The sequence below is a fragment of the Aquarana catesbeiana genome, linkage group LG01 (assembly GCF_042186555.1).
Source record: "Aquarana catesbeiana isolate 2022-GZ linkage group LG01, ASM4218655v1, whole genome shotgun sequence".
Classification (NCBI taxonomy): domain Eukaryota; kingdom Metazoa; phylum Chordata; class Amphibia; order Anura; family Ranidae; genus Aquarana; species Aquarana catesbeiana.
In genome coordinates, this window is record NC_133324.1 from 649,384,223 (window position 1) to 649,402,161 (window position 17,939).

The following is a 17,939-nucleotide window of genomic DNA, read 5'->3' on the forward strand; positions in this document are numbered from 1 at the left end:
TTTTCCTGGAGTTCAGCTTTAAGCTATTTGTATGGAGTCCAGTTCTAATCCAACAATTTATTTTCACACACGTAACAAAACTGGCAACAGTTGCCCAAGGGGTTTTATTTTATCTTCTTCTGAGCCAAAATTGCAGGAGCTGTGAAAGGTTGAACTTCATATCAGCCTATTTTCAGCCTCGTTAGACATGAAACTATCGGTTTTGGATGAACTGACCCTTTGACACTGTAAGTAAGGTGAACAATGTTCAATGCAAGTATAACAGGGTTCAGATAATGGTCTTTCTTGTGCAATCCTTTATAAAGGTCAACCTCATCCAACTTATACAATAAAGCCGTATTTACTTTTCCAGATTTTGAAGATATCTTCTTTCTTTCATCCATATCCAGCCCAACCTGCAGGTCATAAGCGCCAGGTCCAGGTAAAGAGGCTGTAGTCTCTCGAAAACGCTTCTCTTTGTTCTGAACAGTCTGTCCTCCTTTCACCTTTTCCTACAAAAAGATACCCAGGAATAATATTACTACACACACCAGCTGGAACAGCTGCATGAAGGCATCCAAATGAATCTAGAGATTTAATAGCAAGATGCAACCAAGCTTGTAATTGTTAAAATAAATTTGCTACCCAATATAATAATATGAAACACTTTGAAGAACTTGCTACTAGACTAATAGCCTCATTTGTAACTGTAATATCTACAATAAATGTAAATATACTTCCCAAGCAAATATTTTTTTTCTGCTTAAAAAAAAAAAAAAAAGCTATAACAGCACAGTTTAATAGCGCTGCGTATATCAATATGCAAAGTTGGACTTCTGAATTTTCTTGTAAAATGTTTTACGTTACCATCAAAGCAAGAAGTTTCTAAAACTAAAATGTAAGTTACGGAAGAAACAAAGTGCAATGATGATATGTAGCAGCCATCTTTGTTTCAGTTTTCTATAGCTAGACAAGTGAAAGGTGACAAGCTTCTATTTAACTATATACGTTATTACATTCTTTTTTGTCTTATTAAAAAGCCCCTGTGTTTATAGCACAGGATTTACAATGCATGTGCACATACAAACAATAGCACAATACATAATTATGGGCCAGAAATAATAAAAATATAATGAAGGTAAACATTTGTATTGTAAGATAATCAGATTTTCTAAATTAAATCTGGGGTAGTGTTGGGTGAAGGGTTCGGCCTGAGCATGAGTTCTGGCAGAACATCGGCTGCTCGCCCCGTTCGGGGAACACCTAAATTTGCAGGGCAATCGCCCCGCTGAATGCACTGCGCGCTGCACAGTGCATTATGCGTCCTGAATGGGCAAACCTTTGCGGACATCACCAGGGGGCCCCACCCTTACCTATATAAGAACTGTCAAATGGCAAGCCAGCCTTCAGCGATTTGTCTTGAAGGCGGGCGGATTGTTTTTTTGGGGGGGTTTCCAGTGTGGCGGGCATCGTGATTGATGATAGATTTACATCGGGGGACACTGTTTTTTCATTTTTTAATAAAGGAATTGTCAAAAACTGTCTCTGTGGTTTTAGTACTTTTTGACACTTTTTGGTGAATGGGTACCCCATACTCATTCACATAGGGGAGGGGCGGGGTCTTGGGGCTACCTTGTGAAAGGGGTCTTCTAGATTCCAATAAGCCCACGCCCGCAGACACCCAGGGTTGTGGGGAAGAGAACCTTGTCCCCAGCAACCACGAGTCAATTTAATGTGATTTGACTCATTTTATTTTCTTTAAAAATTACATTTTTGCTGCAGCATGTTCTATACATGCTACAGATGCGCGCACTATATTTAAAGGAAATTTTCATTTTTATTGTTGCACTTTAAACATCATTAAAATCACTGCTCCTGAAAAACTTTTGCTTTAAAAAAAAATGTTTGCATTTATACATGTCCCCCAGAGTAGTACTGAGACCCCCATACCCCTTTTATGGCCAATTACTTGCATATAAGCCTTCAAAATGGGCACTTTTGAATTCTCATGTTCGGCTCTCATAGACTTCAATAGAGTTTGCTGTTTGGGGCAGAACTTTTCCCCTGTTTGGGGGTTCTGTTGCAAACCAAACGGGGGGGTGTTCGGCCCATTTCTAATCTGGACATCCTACACCTACTTTTATTGGGGGTGGGTCAGAGGCAGGGCAGGGGGTGTGGATAATGGCAGCATTCAAAGCCATACCAAGTACTGGATTGGGCCAAAGTGTGCTAACAGTGGAAGGGGCTTATCGGGATATGGTTTAATAACACCTGAGCCTACATTGTTCTTGGTTAAGAGTGCGGGCCCAGGTGTGCACTGCAGGTCACCATCACAAGCAAGGGCAAGGTGACAAATAATTCACCCCCTTACCTCGGAAGTGTGCACAAGCTGAGAGGGGAGGGACTGGGAGGACCACATATCAGCATATGAAATCATCAATCCCCTGGACACAGCTGGGGAGAGACACCTCCCCTCCCTCCTCCTGCTCCAGGCCAGTCAAAGAAATGTTGCTAAAATGGATTACACTGCAGTCCCCAGAGTCAGGAATGTCATTATTAAAGCTGGAAATAATTAGAGGACGCATTCTTTTAATTGGGGATGAAATCTGGGACATTTTATTCCTGGGGACATCCCCCTAAAATTGGGTACTGTCTCCTGAAACTAGGGACGTCTGTTCACCCACTAGTATTGTCCACAAAAACCAGTTTGCTTGATGCAGTTTTAAACAAGTTCAAAAAGAAAAACATTTAAAAGTAGATAGGTTGCTATGAGCACAAAGAAATTATACCTTGAGACTCCATTCACAATTGTGCATTTTGTAGCTCGCAGCTCAAAAACACTCAACATCGAAAATGTCAATGTTTTTAATTGTGCCTGTTCACAACTAAGCGTAGTGTCGCTTGTAGCTCGAAAAAGTACATAAGCTTCTTTTGAGCTATAAACTTCAATTTTTTTTTGGGCACAATAGACTTCAATGGAAGCACTTTTCATTGGCTTAAAATAATGATGCCCGCAAAATGTGCAAAAATGTGCAAAATGTGCAAAAAAATTTGCACAAACGCTCAAAAAAAGTCTGCAAAATGTTCAAAGGAGCTCGACTTAAGTGTGAATACAGCATAGCACTCTTTCCATGGATGGACAATTGGGTGCTGCGCCCTTTTACCACTGATTAACTGGGCCTCGCTAAGGTTAAACAAACCCTACTCATAAGCTTGTTTAAGAAGCAAGTCCTTTCACGCTGACAGGATTAAATAAGTAACATTGCTGAAACCAGTAAGAGCAATGAACAAATTCTGCATTTTAGAGTTTTTTGTACTGAAATGGTGGGGACTAGAACTTAGCAAAATAGAAGACTGCTGCACCTAGGCAGGGAATACAATCTCATTGTGATTTTCTCACCAAGTAGCTGGTACAGACAGATACAGGCACCCTTTGCAAACTATCTATATCCTAGCATGGTAGTTATTTGATGTGTTTGCTGTCTATGAAATAAGTGTGGCACCCTCTATTGTGTGCTAGAAGTAATGTTAGTGTAGTTGTTAGTGTGGGAAAATTTTAGTCTGGCGCAGGGCCAAGCCTGAGCTAGAAATCTGGGTCAGGGTTTAATGACTCAGGGGCTGGATGACTCATCTGGCAGTTCTCTCTAGCACTTCCCTCTGATCTGGAGGTTTGTAGAAACTTCCAAAGCTAGAGGGTGGGAGTAAGGGGGACTACCATGCATATTTATGAGGCCTCAGCCGATCCTCAGCAATGGGTCGGCAGAGGGCAGAGCCTACCTCATAAATAGAAATAGCCCATGCCAGCAAGGGACAGTCGGGTGGAAGATGAAGTACTGAGAAGGCTGTCGGTGGCCCTTGAGGGTGCCCCCCTAGTCTGGGTGGTGACCTCGGGCCTGAGGCTTGGATGCTGAAAGATTCTCCCTAAAACACACAGGAGAAACCCTTCCTGGAGGCACAGGAGCAAGGAGAAAGAACAGCAGGAGCAGGTCGGCACGTCTGGGAGATCTCCTGAGAGTCAACCGGATGGACTGGTGAGTGTCAGTCTAGTGGACTGTGGGGAGAAGATAGCCTGGAGGGCTAGTGAAAGGGGCAGCTGCAGTTAGGTGGGTTGACAGTGCCTGGAAAGGTGGTACTGGGATCAATACCCACAGGAGGGATGCTAGCTGGACACCTAAATTCTGCTACACACCTAAGGGGCCTCGGGTTCCTGCCTGTAATGGGCCATTGCTTCATCTGACTGAGTGACTGTCAGGTATTGACAGTGTTCCAGCTAGGTTCTGCAAGCAAGTGTGTGCTGTGAATAGGAGAAGCTGTATATTGAGATTGTATATAGGAAAAGTTGTCCCTGAAGTATTGTTGAAGTCAAGTGAGTATCCCATAATTTCTCATCCCCATCCAAGTTATTAACCCTCAATAAACCACAAAAACAAAGTCATGGACTGTTCTTTGTCTCTGAAGTGCCTGTGAAAATTTGGTGTGTCTGGTTGTGAAAGGTGGGCGATCCCACTTGCGGCTCCTTAGGGGGTGTGCTACACAAGTGCTGTACATGCCCATTTATATATTTATAACATCCTCATTGGAAAGTATTTAAAAGGATATTCCAAGCTGGTTCACAGTAGGACTAAAGGCAAAGTGTTTTGTAATCCTTCTCCACTCTATCCAAAACTAAAAAAAAAGTTTATCTTTAGTTGTTCAGTTCCCATCAGAACACGGTGAAGGAAACCCTCTTTCTGTGCGCATTTCCCGCACTGCCTTCACACTGGACTTGTGATCTGCAGCGGGTGTTAACTTAACGACACCGCAATTGCAGGTGGCAAAGGCAGAGCGATTGCCTGCACTGGATCGCATGGTACATTAGTACCATCCAATCCAGTTGCTGTGCATTTTTTTAATTAGTGCATGCACTACTTTTAGTGTGGTGCAGTGCAATTTCAGCTCATTCAAATGAATGAGCTGAAATTGTCCACTGCACCCAGTTGCATGTGAATCGCACAGTTACACACAGTGCGTTCCTGGACAATTAATGGTGTGAACCGGCTCTAAGTAAAAAGCATAGTGCCTTGAAAAAGTATTCATGCCCCTTGAAATGTTCCACATTTTGTCATGTTACAACCAAAAACGTCAATGTATTTTATTGGGATTTTATGTGATAGACCAATACAAAGTGGCACATAATTGTGAAGTGGAAAGAAGAATGATTGGTTTTCAATTTTTTTTACAAATAAATAGGTGAAAAGTGTGGCGTGCATTTGTTTTCAGCCCCCCTGAGTCAAAACTTTGTAGAACCTCCTTTCACTGCAATTATAGCTGCAAGTCTTTTTGTGGATGTCTCTACCAGCTTTGCACATCTATAGAATGACATTTTTGCCCATTCTTCTTTGCAAAATAGCTCAAGCTCTGTCAGATTGGATGGAGAGCGTCTATGAACAGCAATTTTCTCGTCAAATTTGTTTATTATTTTTTAAATATAACAAAGATTGACAAATTGAGTACATATAAGTAAGATGGTACAATATTCAAATAGCAATAGAGCTAAACATATTGATTTATGAACAGGATGAGTATATAATAATGTAAAAATGTAACGAGTAGAGCAACAAATAAACCAATAGTGTATTACATCGAAAGCATTATAAAATTCTATTCTATTCTATTGGTTCATTTGCAAGAGCAGTAATAAGGAGATCAATCTAATAGGTATATATCAAAAACAGAGGAGATAATCTGTTTATAAGTACCACAAAATAAGAAAAGAAAGGTAGAAAACAAAAAATAGGAGTAGATAGGGGGGGTTACAAGTGGTGATGCGATCCCAAATGAATAGAAAGTATAGTCAAGGCAAATAGAGTAAAATTACCAAGGCAATAATAGAGTGTCATCAAAGTCCGGAGGTAAAAAATGCTTAACTTTTAAAAGAAAGTCAGAGTTTCTCAAATTGACCGATTCAGTCTCTTTCGATTGCTTCCATTTTAGCATGAATAAGAGCTTTATTAGTTCTGTGTATGGTTTCAGCTAGAATTAAATATTTTGTTTTCCATGCCTTAGCAATGGTTTGTTTTGCAGCGGTTAGGAGCTGTAAAAGAAGGCAAAATTGATTTTGTGCGATCCCATCAGGTTTCAGGTTTAATAGGGCTGTAGCAGGATTGGACTGTATAGCTGTATCAAAGATTTCGGAGGCTCAGTCAAAAACTGCCTTCCAGAATTTTTGGGCAATTGGGAAATCCCACCAAATATGAAGTTGAGTGCCAGACTGTGAGCAGCCAGGAAAACATGCTCCAGGGTAATCAGAAGCATTTTTCGATATTCTAGCGGGGACCAAATACCAACAGGTTAGCACCTTAAAGTTAGTTTCCACAGCAACAACATTAGAAGAAGCATACTTAGTTGCGGACCATATGCTAGGCAATTCAGTAGCATTAAATGAGCGATTAAGGTCTAGTTCCCATTTGGAGACATATGAGGGGGGACCAGCGTTAGTACTAGCTAAAATTTGCTTATAGAGAAACAAATCAAGTCCTCTAGCATGAGAGTCAGAAATACATATGCGTTCAAAATGTGACATCTGGGATAGTTGGGAGTTGGAATTGAGATAAGGTTGGAAAAAAAAATGTGATTTTCAAATATCGGAACAGTTCCGATTGAGGAAGTTCAAATGTATCACACAAAGTAGTAAAAGAATTTATGGAGGAGGCAGATACAAATTATATAAATGGGATAAATTATCTGTATTCCATGCTTTGAAATAATTAGGAGTGATCCAGGCAGGGGAAAAAGTGGGGTTTTTAACAAAAGAAAGGAAAATGAGGAGATTGAAGGCCAAGAGAAGTTTTGAATCTGTCCCAGATGGATAAAGAATATTTTGCGATAGGATTGCGAATAAAAGAACGATCAGTTGGTCTTAACCATAACATGTTAGATACTAAAATAGGGTCACAGTCAATAGACAATTGTTACTCATAAAGGAATTTCTTTGATTGCGTGGCATCATCAGGAAAGGTTCCACCCGCTGATGACACGGTCTGACATTTGGCGTGCAGTACTGATGTCCACCAGCAGGTGTCTCCTGGCAGATCGGAACTGTCAGGGGAGCTTTCCCCTGCTGATCGTATTATGTGACCTTTGGGCCGCAGTACTGGCGTCCACCAGCGGGTGGTTCCTGGCAGTGTGAAGCTGACATCATCTCCTGCGACCAGGTGTCACCTGAGCCTGAGTGCAGAAGATATGTATAAATACCCGGCAAGCACACACACACACACCTTGCCTTGGTATCGTCCTTGTGCCCTGACTGCATCTGAACCTGTATCTGAACCTGATCCTGATCCTTTCTGTATACCTGAACCCTGCACCTGTACCTTGTCCCACCTGTGATCCAGTTACCCTTACCCTTGCAGCCTGATCCATCCCTCCTCTCCTTGTCCTGTTTGTTCCCTGTCCCCTTCTGCTGACCTCCCGGTGATGACTCTGGCCTGGCTACGTTTATGATTCTGGTATTCCCCCATTATTGTATATACTTGCCTGATTATTATTATTTGTGGGTCTCTGTTTGGTATTGGTTGTTGTGCACTGTGTGATATTGGAGGTGGTTGTATTTATATATTTTCACTTATCTTTAATAAATCATAATATTTTCACCTTACATGCGTTTTGTTCCTCTGTTGCTGCCCACCCAGTTCTGGTCACACCTGATACGAGACAGGTATTTTGGTAAATGTGCAAGGTGTGCAGCATGATAGTAAGCAGAATTATTTGGGAGACCTAAACCTCTGCAGCAATGTGGGAGACAGAGAGTGGATTTAGAGGTTTGAGGTTTTGTTTTACCCCAGATAAAGGAGATAATTCTGCGCTGTATAAGCCGTACAAAATTAGGTGGAACTGGGATTGACAAGACTCTAAAAAGATATAAAACTTGGGCAATATAGCCATTTTAATTACATTAACTTTGCCTAACCAGGATAGAGGGATAGAGGACCATTGTGATAATAATTCAGTAACCTGGTTTAGTAATGGAGGAAAGTTATCTTAGTAAAAGTCAGTTATCTTAGGAGTGAGTTGTATTCCTAGGTATGGAAGTCTGAGGTGTCCAAGAGAAGGGAAGTGAATCTTTAGCAAGCTGCAGGTCTGAAGGAGGCAAGGAAATGTTGAGTACAGTCGATCTTTGATAGTTAACTGTTAAACCAAAAATGTAGATGCAAAACGGTTTAGGACAGAGAGGACATTAGGTGCTGTGATATGGGGAGATGACATGAAGAGAAAGATGTCATCTGCAAAAAGACATACTTTATGATGACATCCAGCTAATTGATACCTTTTATGTTTGGATCAGATCTAATTAAATGGGCCAAGGGTTCAATGAGGAATGCAAATAGGAGGGGGAGAGAGGGGGGACAGAGGACATCCTTGACGGGTGCCTCTTCCAATAGGAAACGGGTCTGATTTAAAATCAGCATATCTGATAAATGCTTTCGGCTTGTTGTATAAGGAAGAAATCCACTTCAAAAAATGTGGCCCAAACCCCCATTTTTGAAGAATATATTGTAAGTATGGCCATGAGACAGTGTCGAATGCTTTTCTTATATCGATCAATAAAAAACATGCAGGTAGACTTCTGGATTTAGCGACATGGGCAAGTAAAGAAGCTCTACAAATATTATCACTAGCTTGGCACGAGGGGAGAAACACAACTTGATCTCGATGAACAAGTTTGCCTATTACTTGATTTAAGTGGGTCGCAAGTATTTTAGATAAAAGTTTCATGTCAATATTAAGAAACGAAATAAGACGGTAATTTCTCCAAGAGGTTGTATCAGATTTAGATTTGGGAAGCATGGAAATTATGTGAACAGCAATTTTCAAGTCTTGCCACAGATTCTCAATTGGATTTACGGTAGGTCTGGACTTTGACTGGGCCATTCTAACACATGAATATGCTTTGATCTAAACCATTCCATTGTAGCTCTGGCTGTATGTTTAAGGTCATTGTCCTGCTGGAAGGTGAGCCTCCGTCCCATTCTCAAGTCTTTTGCAGACTAACAGGTTTTCTTCTAAGATTGCCCTTTATTTGGCTCCATCCATCTTCCCATCACCTCTGACCAGCTTCCCTGTTTCCACTGAAGAAAAGCATCCCCCACAACATGATGCTGCCACCACCATGTTTTACGGTGGAGATGGTGTGTTGTTCAGGGTGATGTGAAGTGTTAGTTTTCACCACACATAGCGTTTTGCTTTTAGGCCAAAAAGTTCAATTTTGGTCTCATCTGACCAGAGCACCTTCTTCCACATGTTTGCTGTGTCCCCCACATGGCTTCTCACAAACTGCAAATGGATTTCTTATGGCTTTTTTCAACAATGACTTTCTTCTTGTCACTCTTCCATAAAGGCCAGATTTGTGGAGTGCACAACTAATAGTTGTCCTGTGGACAGATTCTCCCACCTGAGATGTGGATCTCTGCAGCTCCTCCAGAGGTATCATGGGCCTCTTGGCTGCTTCTCTGATGAATGCTGTCCTTGCCTGGCCAGTCAGTTTAGGTGGACAGCCATGTCTTGATAGGCTTGCAGTTGTGCCATACGCTTTTTATTTTCGGATGATGGATTGAACAGTGTTCTGGGAGATGTTCAAAGCTTGGGATATTTTTTATAACCTAACCCTGCTTTAAACATCTCCAAAACTTTATCCCTGACCTGTCTGGTGTGTTCCTTGGTCTTCATAATGCTGTATGTTCACTAAGGTTCTCTAACAAACCTCTGAGGGCTTTGAAGAACAGCTGTATTGATATTGAGATTAAATTACACACAGGTGCACTCTTTTTACTAATTAGGTGACTTCTGAGGGCAATTGGTTCCACTAGATTTTAGTTAGGGGTATCAGAGTAAAGGGGGCAAAATACAAATGCATGCCACACTTTTCACATATTTATTTGTAAAAAAAAAAATTGAAAACCAGTTATCATTTTTCTTCAACTTCAAAAAATTATGTGCCACTTTGGGGGTTATTTACAAAAGGCAAATCCACATTGCACTACAAGTGCAAACTACAAGTGCAAAGTGCACTTGAAATTGCACTGAAAGTGCACTTGGAAGTGCAGTCGCTGTAAATCTGAGGGGTAGATTTGAAATGAGTGGAAGCTCTGCTGATTTTATTATCCAATCATGTGCAAGCTAACATGCTGTTTTTTATTTGCATTGTCCCCCTCGGATCTACAGCGACTGCACTTCCAATTGCACTTTCAGTGCAATTTCAAGTGCGCTTTGCACTTGCAGTTTGCACTTGTAGTGCAAAGTGAAGTTGCCTTTAGTAAATAACCCCCTTTGTGTTGGTCTATCACATAAAATTCCAATAAAATACATTTACTATTTCAAGGCACTGTAACTAGGCAAATTAATAGAGCTACACATTTCTATGTGGGCAAAATAAAAAAAGCATGGTTTGTCTCCCTAACAATGTTTTTAAGTACCAACAATTAGGTGTTGACCATTTCAGAAATGAGCTTCTAGCTTCCTGAAGACAAGTGATAATGCTGCCTCTGCTACACCACATCCTAAGCAGTATTTTTAGGCCTGCCTGAGTAAGGCTGGCCATACATTATACAATCTTCTTGTACAATTTTCCTTTAGATTTATCAAAACCATATAATATGAGGTCAAACCTAAACACTTTCAATTTGTATGCAATCAGGCAGGCCCTTGCACTACATAGTTGAAGGTAAATCTAAAGGAAATTGAACAAGAAAATTGTGTAATGTAGGGCCAGCTTTACCCTCTTGTAGGCTACAAAACACATCTGCTTTAGGCTCACAATACGCATTACAATCTGAGCATACAATCTCTGTACAATTAACTTCACATTTACCAAAACGTTGTCATATGAGGACCTATAGGGGTTGACTTACTAAAGGAAAATAGACTGCGCACCTTGAAAAGTGCAGTTGCCCTTCAGCTTAGTAAATGAGCAGAAGCTCTGCTTACTTCCATCATCCAATTATGTGTTTTGTTTTTAATTTTCCTTGCACATAATACAGTATTCTTTGCTAAGTGAAGCTTTACCTCACTTATTAAGCTTTGAAGCAACTGCACTTTGCAAAGTGCTCAGTCTATTTGCCTTTAGTAAATCAACCCCATAGTATCTAAGCCAGGGGTCTTCAAACTGCGGCCCTCCAGTTGTTCAGGAACTTCGATTCCCATCATGCCTAGTCATGTCTGTGAATGTCAGAGTTTTACAATGCCTCATGGGAAGTGTAGTTCTGCAACAGCTGGAGGGCCGTAGTTTGAGGATCCCTGATCTAAGCTATCCAATCAATCCAGATCACATAACACTGACCCTTATACTACATACTTGCTTGTAGATGTAAAGGAGATTGTACAATCAGATTGTAACATGTATGGTAAACCTAATGGAGATAAGCCAAGGAGAAGGTGTTCTGTAGTCCAGCAGAAGAGAGCTCAGGCAGAGGTACTATGTTGTCAGCTCAAACAGGAAATTATGATAAGATTAGCAGGTATTTTTCTGTACTTGTAGTGTTTTAAAGGGATAAAACATGTGGAAAGGAGCATGTATTGCAGGGATGTACTGAATATGTTCACTTTTAAGAGCTTATCAGAGGAACAAATAATTAACATATTTTAGTGCTCTAAGCATTTTTCTAAGCCATAGTAAACGTTTTGCCTAGTGACCCCTTTAGATCCCTGGTGCCCAACCTGCAGCCCTTTGGTATATGATGTGTGGCCCTTGGACCTCAGCAGTTTGTGTTGCTGACTACAGTAATAGCAAGCACTGATCTCTACAAGTCTCCTGTAACATGCTCCCTTTTTCATATTGTCTTCTGTAGCATATCCTAGCCAAAAATGTAGCATGTCCACACTCTCTGACCCTCACTTCCTCTACTAGGTCTGCAGACCCTTACAGTCCTCTCAAGAATGACATATGTTGAACATTATGTGTGGCCCATTGGTAAGTTCAGGGGTCACATTTGAGACCCCCTTTAGTTCATAACCTGACAACCTCTGCCTCAGATACTACAAAGAAGATCTGGAAAGCCACTAATGTGGTGGTAAAAACCCTTCACTATGCACCCCCCCCCCCAGCCCCCCTAATACTTACCTGAGCCTGATCCTGAACCAGTCATGTGCATGAGAGCAACTGCTGTCCTGGGCTCTCTGCCTCCTCATTGGTTCAGAGACAGGAGAGTGGGAGCTATTGGCTTCCGCTGCTGTAAATCACAGTCAGTGAGGGGAAAGTGTGGGGCGGGGCTCAGAAGCAAGCTTGCTATGGGGGCACTCAGCAGGGGGAGGAACCAGAAGCACCGACAGGGACCCGAGAAGAGGAGGCTCGAGCTGCCCTGTGCAATACCATTGCACAGTGCAGGTAAGTATGACATGTTCATTTTTTTTTTTTTTTTATTTGAGCCTTTATTATCACTACATGGCCAGTTTCACATTTGTTTGGTGCATGCTAATGTATGTTAAAGCACATTTTGTAGAGCGTTAACATGCAATGTGTGAAAATGGCCCATTCATTTTGAATGGGCTGCCAAAGCACCTCAGCACACAATTCACACCTGACCTTTTTTAGAAACACACTACGGGGCAATGCATGGTAGTGCAACACTATGGGGGTTATTTACGAAAGGCAAATCCACTTTGCACTACAAGTGCAAACTACAAGTGCAAAGTGCACTTGAAATTGCACTGAAAGTGGACTTGGAAGTGCAGTCGCTGTAAATCTGAGCGATAGATCTGAAATGAGGGGAAGCTCTGCGGATTTTATTATCCAATCATGTGCAAGCTAAAATGTTGTTTTTTATCTTCCTTGCATGTCCCCCTCGGATCTACAGCGACTGCACTCCCAAGTGTACTTTCAGTGCAATTTCAAGTGCACTTTGCACTTGTAGTTTACACTTGTAATGCAAAGTGGATTTGCCTTTAGTAAATAACCCCCTATGTGTTGCTGTACGCTGCCAGGCATGTGCATCACTTGTGTATGTAAGTGCTCTTCAGAAATAATGCCACCCCAACACACTAACACGCACATGGTGCAGAACCATTAATTGCACGAATGTGCGCATCACCGCAACACAAAGGCGTTAAGTCTGCCTGAAAAAAACAAAAGTCTGATTTTGCGGCTGCGGCACAATAAATCAGCATAAATTGGGAGTCAATAACTCCCATTGGTGAAAAATTAACTTAATTAAGTAGCAGCTTCCTGTTAGATCCTATAAGCACAATTCACTACAATATAGCAATCATTATTTTCCATAATGACTGCTATTTTCAGCAATGAGAAACAATGACGTTATGGCAAAAAAAAAAAAAAACACTTGCGCTATATCCTAGTTTTAGAGGTTAAAAAAATGAAAGTTATTACCATACTTTTTAACACCGACAATTTTTCTTTAATCCAGATTTCATTAATCAGCCCCAATGTGCTATCACTATTTTACAGATTAAGTAAAAGCTAGTTATGGTTTCAGGAAATAACAGTTTTTTGGATGACATTTTCAGTCCATTAAGGAAAGTGTTATTGTGTAAAAAATGACAACTTCCAAAGCAATTAGAATGAAATTAGCAGGAGCAGATGGTTTACAAGCAGTGCTCCAGCTCTCAGAAGGCTTTAACAGGCAGGAGGCCTATGACACACACTTGTGCTCCCATTGTATTCCTGCTTCGCATTTATATCTGTCCTCATTTGAATAATGTCTCTTTCATTATTAATTTCACCTTTAGATTGGATATTTCATAGTGTCCTGGTCCGGGAGCAACAGAGATAGTCTGTGGAACGTTGAAGACAAAATCCCGCTTTGACATTGACAGAAATGGGGCATATCCACCTATTTTTTACAGAGTAAAAATAAAAAAGCAAAAACATTGTTATAGGCAAATATCATTAAAATATTTCTATAATAAATACAGCTAACAATCATTCTCAATGGAAATTCACCTCCCCTCCCGCTTGTTTTTTTTCTTTTAACACCTTACCCTTTACGTGTTATGATGGCTTGTCTTCAATTCACAATCTCACCTGCACAGCAGATTCTTTTTTTTCTGGCTATGATCTGCTGTTTAGGTGTCATTGTCCACAGCGCTATCTTGGTCATCCTAATGCTATATACACATGATAGGATTTTCCGACAACAAAACTGTGAATTTTTTTCCTTCGGCTCAAACTTGTCTTGCATACATACGCTCACACAAATGTTGTTGTAAATTCCGAACGTCAAGAACACGGTGACGTACAACACGCACGACAAGCCGAGAAAAATGAAGTTCAATAGCCAGTGCGGCTCTTCTGCTTGATTCCGAGCATGCGTGGACTTTTGTGCGTCGGAATTGTGCACACACGATCGGAATTTCCAACAACAAGTCTTCTTGTCGGAAAATTTGAGATCCAGCTCTCAAACAGTTGTCAGAAATTTCGACAGAAAATGTCTGATGGAGCATACACACGGTCGGAATTTCCGACAAGTGCAGTGTATTGCTGTCTCCCAGGGGCACGCTGGATTATTTGTATCCTGAATATGCAGCGATGGGATTGCATTGAGCCTTCAGCATTGCTGATACTAAATCCAGGATCTAAGTGGTAAATCCGGTGTTGGCCCTCCTCCCTCTAATGGCTGCTCCCTTAATTAGGAATATTGTTTACATGCCCCTGCTGAGATATTTAGCTATATCTAATATACTTTCTTACTGCTGATTGAACTTTCTCATGCTACTGTGACTTGTATGATTTTGCATTCCAATTTAAGATAGAGAGACATATTCCCTTCTCTGTCTCATCTGTGAACCTTGGCCGTGTCCTGTGGAAGCCTAACGGTGAAACGCGTAGACATACAAGGGCTCATTGCACAATAATCATAGATACTATATGTTACAATTGTCATTGTTTTTTAGATATTGTATTTTTCAATAAATTTATATTTTTTATACTGCTATATCTTCTCCACTGTTTCTTAGCCTAAAAAGTCCGCCTCCCTGGTAATACTCAGTACTACCTTATTTTGTATCCTCAATGATTTATGGACGTGGCTTATTTTTGGTGCACTTTCCTCTTTATTTGTTCCGACAACAAGCTCACATCGAACATTTGTTGTCGGAAAATCCGACCGTGTGTAGGGCCCATTAGTGATTGTGAGCTGACTGCCTCTTCCAAGTTAAAGTGGAACTTTACCCATAACAAATTGCTAAAAAAATATGTTTTTTTTAGCAAGGAACACACATTCCACATTATTAATTAAGCTACCAAAATGAGTGTGTGCTGTAAATTGCCTCCAGCATTGTTCCTGTTTCTTCTTTCTGGAGGCTGCTATTTTGCTGAAGCCCAGAGCCCCTGAACAGCTGTAAATCATAAAGTGGAGCTAAACCCATCAATTTAACAGCTTCAAAAAACAGTTACATTCCTGGAATGCTGGGATTGTTAACTGTCACGTTTTCTTGTGTCTTCAACCAAACTGTCACACCATCAAATGCTGGTGTCATAACTGATCACATGTGCAGCACCATGGCAGATCAAATAGAAGCGACTTCCTTGGCTTTAAAGGATTAGAGGGTTTAATTCCGCGTTTAGGCTGTCAGCAGATTGGCCTCTACAAACTGCCTAAAAATTCCTAAAAGCAATTGGGCATGTGCAGAGCAAGGTGAGACAGTGTATTACTGGGTTTTAAACAGTATAGGCACTTATTTTAAATGTTTTACATAGCTATTCCAGCCTGAAGTGATCTAGCTGGACTTCATTTTCTGATTAAAGTTCCACTTTAAGGCCGCCTTCCCACAATTATGCTTGCCAGCTCTGCCCACAGTCGATGTGTGCCCCTACACATGCAGCCTGGTGAGATATGTAATGGGAATATCCCAGGAGGCTGCCAGAGAAGAGACATGTCTTACCTAAGCGAGAACAGCAGAAGAGGGCTGGGGAAAGGCTGGATAACATTTTTTTTTAAAGCAAACAGACAAAAAAATATATATATTCCGTGGTTTATATTAACCCTAAATCCATTTATTAGTATGTTGGTATCATGCCACACTATATACAGAACAGTTTTTTAAGCAAATATTTTTTTGAGAGTACGTTGCACAGTTTTTTAATTGGGGATCCTGCCAGTCACATGACTTCTTGTTCCAAACTAACAACACTAGGCCACAGCCTTGCATTTAGCAACAGCATTGTTAGCCTGCCATGTACATTTGGGCTCTTGGGCTCTTTCACATGGGAGGCCGGGAGACAGTAAAAGCAGACAGCCAAGCCATTTGCATTAGGAACCTACCCTAATGCAAATATTTGCACCTGTTTTCTTTGTGGCCGCGGCACTTTTAACTTAGGCTTCAGAGTTTGACAGACACCACCGCTTATCAAACTTGTTAACTGAGATCAATGGGGCCACACTGTAACCACAGGTCAAACACTTGACTCACAGTTGTGGTGTGGTCTCATAATGTAGAATTGCTGTTCAGCAATTAAAAAAAGTGCCCGTCAGCTGCTGGCATGCCACCCTGTGAAAAGTGATCCATTGCGGATCACTTTTCAGAGTAAGCACTGCCTCCTGTCTGAAAGAAGCCTTTCAGTTGGTTGTTAGGTCACATGACCCAAAGACCTTTTTCGTGTGCTCTCTGAAAGGGATAACAAGTCCTAGGCACCGCTAGGAGTGCCGAATCCGGAGGAAGCTCGTCCCAGCTTCTATGTTTGCTCGAAGTGAAAAAAGGTGTCCCTATGACCGCACATCTGACCATCCCTGAGATCAATAGTGAATGGCAACCTCAGCCTGGACTCAAGCCAGGCTACGCTCCTGCCCCTCAGAGCTTAATCATGGGTCAGATGTGCGGTCATAGGGACACCCTTTCTTCACTTCTTTAGGTCACGTGTCAGGTCTGCACATACCTCCTGCAGATCTGATCTGCAGCACAATGGCCAACTGAGGGACCATAAACAGCAGGTTGACAATGCTTCTGCTAATTGCAAAGCAATGGCTTAATGTAGTCAAGCTGCAACAGGAAGTGTCATTACCGGCAGGATCTCCAAGTAAGACACTTTGCAAGAAATTCACTCAAAATGATTTTCCCCAGCACAAAAACATTCCTAGACATTCTAAGGACAGTTTAGGCAGAGATGCTCAGTATAATAGAGGAAAGTCTGGTGAAAAGCAATGCAAATATGGGGAAACAGTATATTGATAGGGTACCATATCTGTACCAGGAGCTAAACATCAGCTGCTTTACTATGTTAGCAGTAAAATAATAATACAACAGAAAGGATATAGATGAAAGAAGTAGACCTAAAATGATTAATATTAATACAATTCTCTAACCCTGAAAACTGTTGGAACATACTTCTCCTCTCCATATATTAGGCAGGTAAAAATTAAAGAGGTGCACTCCACCTGAAACAGAACATTAAGACATGCATATAGGGAATGCAGCCTACAGCCTAAGCTGTTCATCCAGGTATTACTGTAGTACACCAGTCTGCCACATTCCCTTTAGTGGTCTAGGGACTTGTGTGTAATAAAGTGGAGATATTTCCAAACACACCCACTGCAGGCTCCTAAGGCTAGCCATACACATGTAGAATTCTCTCATTCAGCTCTATGGACCTAATAAAAAAAAATCAATCAATTCCCCCATCCATGCTTCATGGAAGGATTTTCCCAGCCAGCTATTGCAGTTTAAGAGCCTCTACTCCCGTAGCTTAAAGTATAACTAAAGGAAAAACTTTTTTTGTTTCAATCATTTTTATTGGTAATTTTTTCAACATTAACACAAAAGTGTAATACATTATGGAAAGCCCACTGTGGCCTAACATATTAAGGAACTGGGTGCATACAAGAAAAAGAAAGACAAAGTCAAACAGTCCAATAACTCTCGGGCCCATGGGTGGCTTCCCACTCATTGGTCGGTTAGTCAGGTTACTGAAGATATAAAATCCAAACAGTAGACCCTGAACCTGAGTATCATTTGCATCATCCCCAACAGGAGGAACT

At 41.2% G+C, this 17,939-nt stretch overlaps 1 protein-coding gene across 2 annotated transcripts in view; it reads right to left on the reverse strand.

Moving 5' to 3' along the window:
- Positions 1-17,939, reverse strand: part of STPG2 (sperm tail PG-rich repeat containing 2) — a 1,021,190-nt gene that overhangs the window by 984,780 nt on the left and 18,471 nt on the right. For both annotated transcript variants that reach the window (XM_073601209.1, XM_073601213.1), the window contains exons 3-4: positions 13,690-13,799; positions 345-491 (exon numbers count right to left, since the gene is read on the reverse strand). In XM_073601209.1, coding sequence (XP_073457310.1) covers positions 345-491; positions 13,690-13,799 — 257 coding nt within the window. The remainder of the gene's footprint in view (positions 1-344; positions 492-13,689; positions 13,800-17,939) is intronic.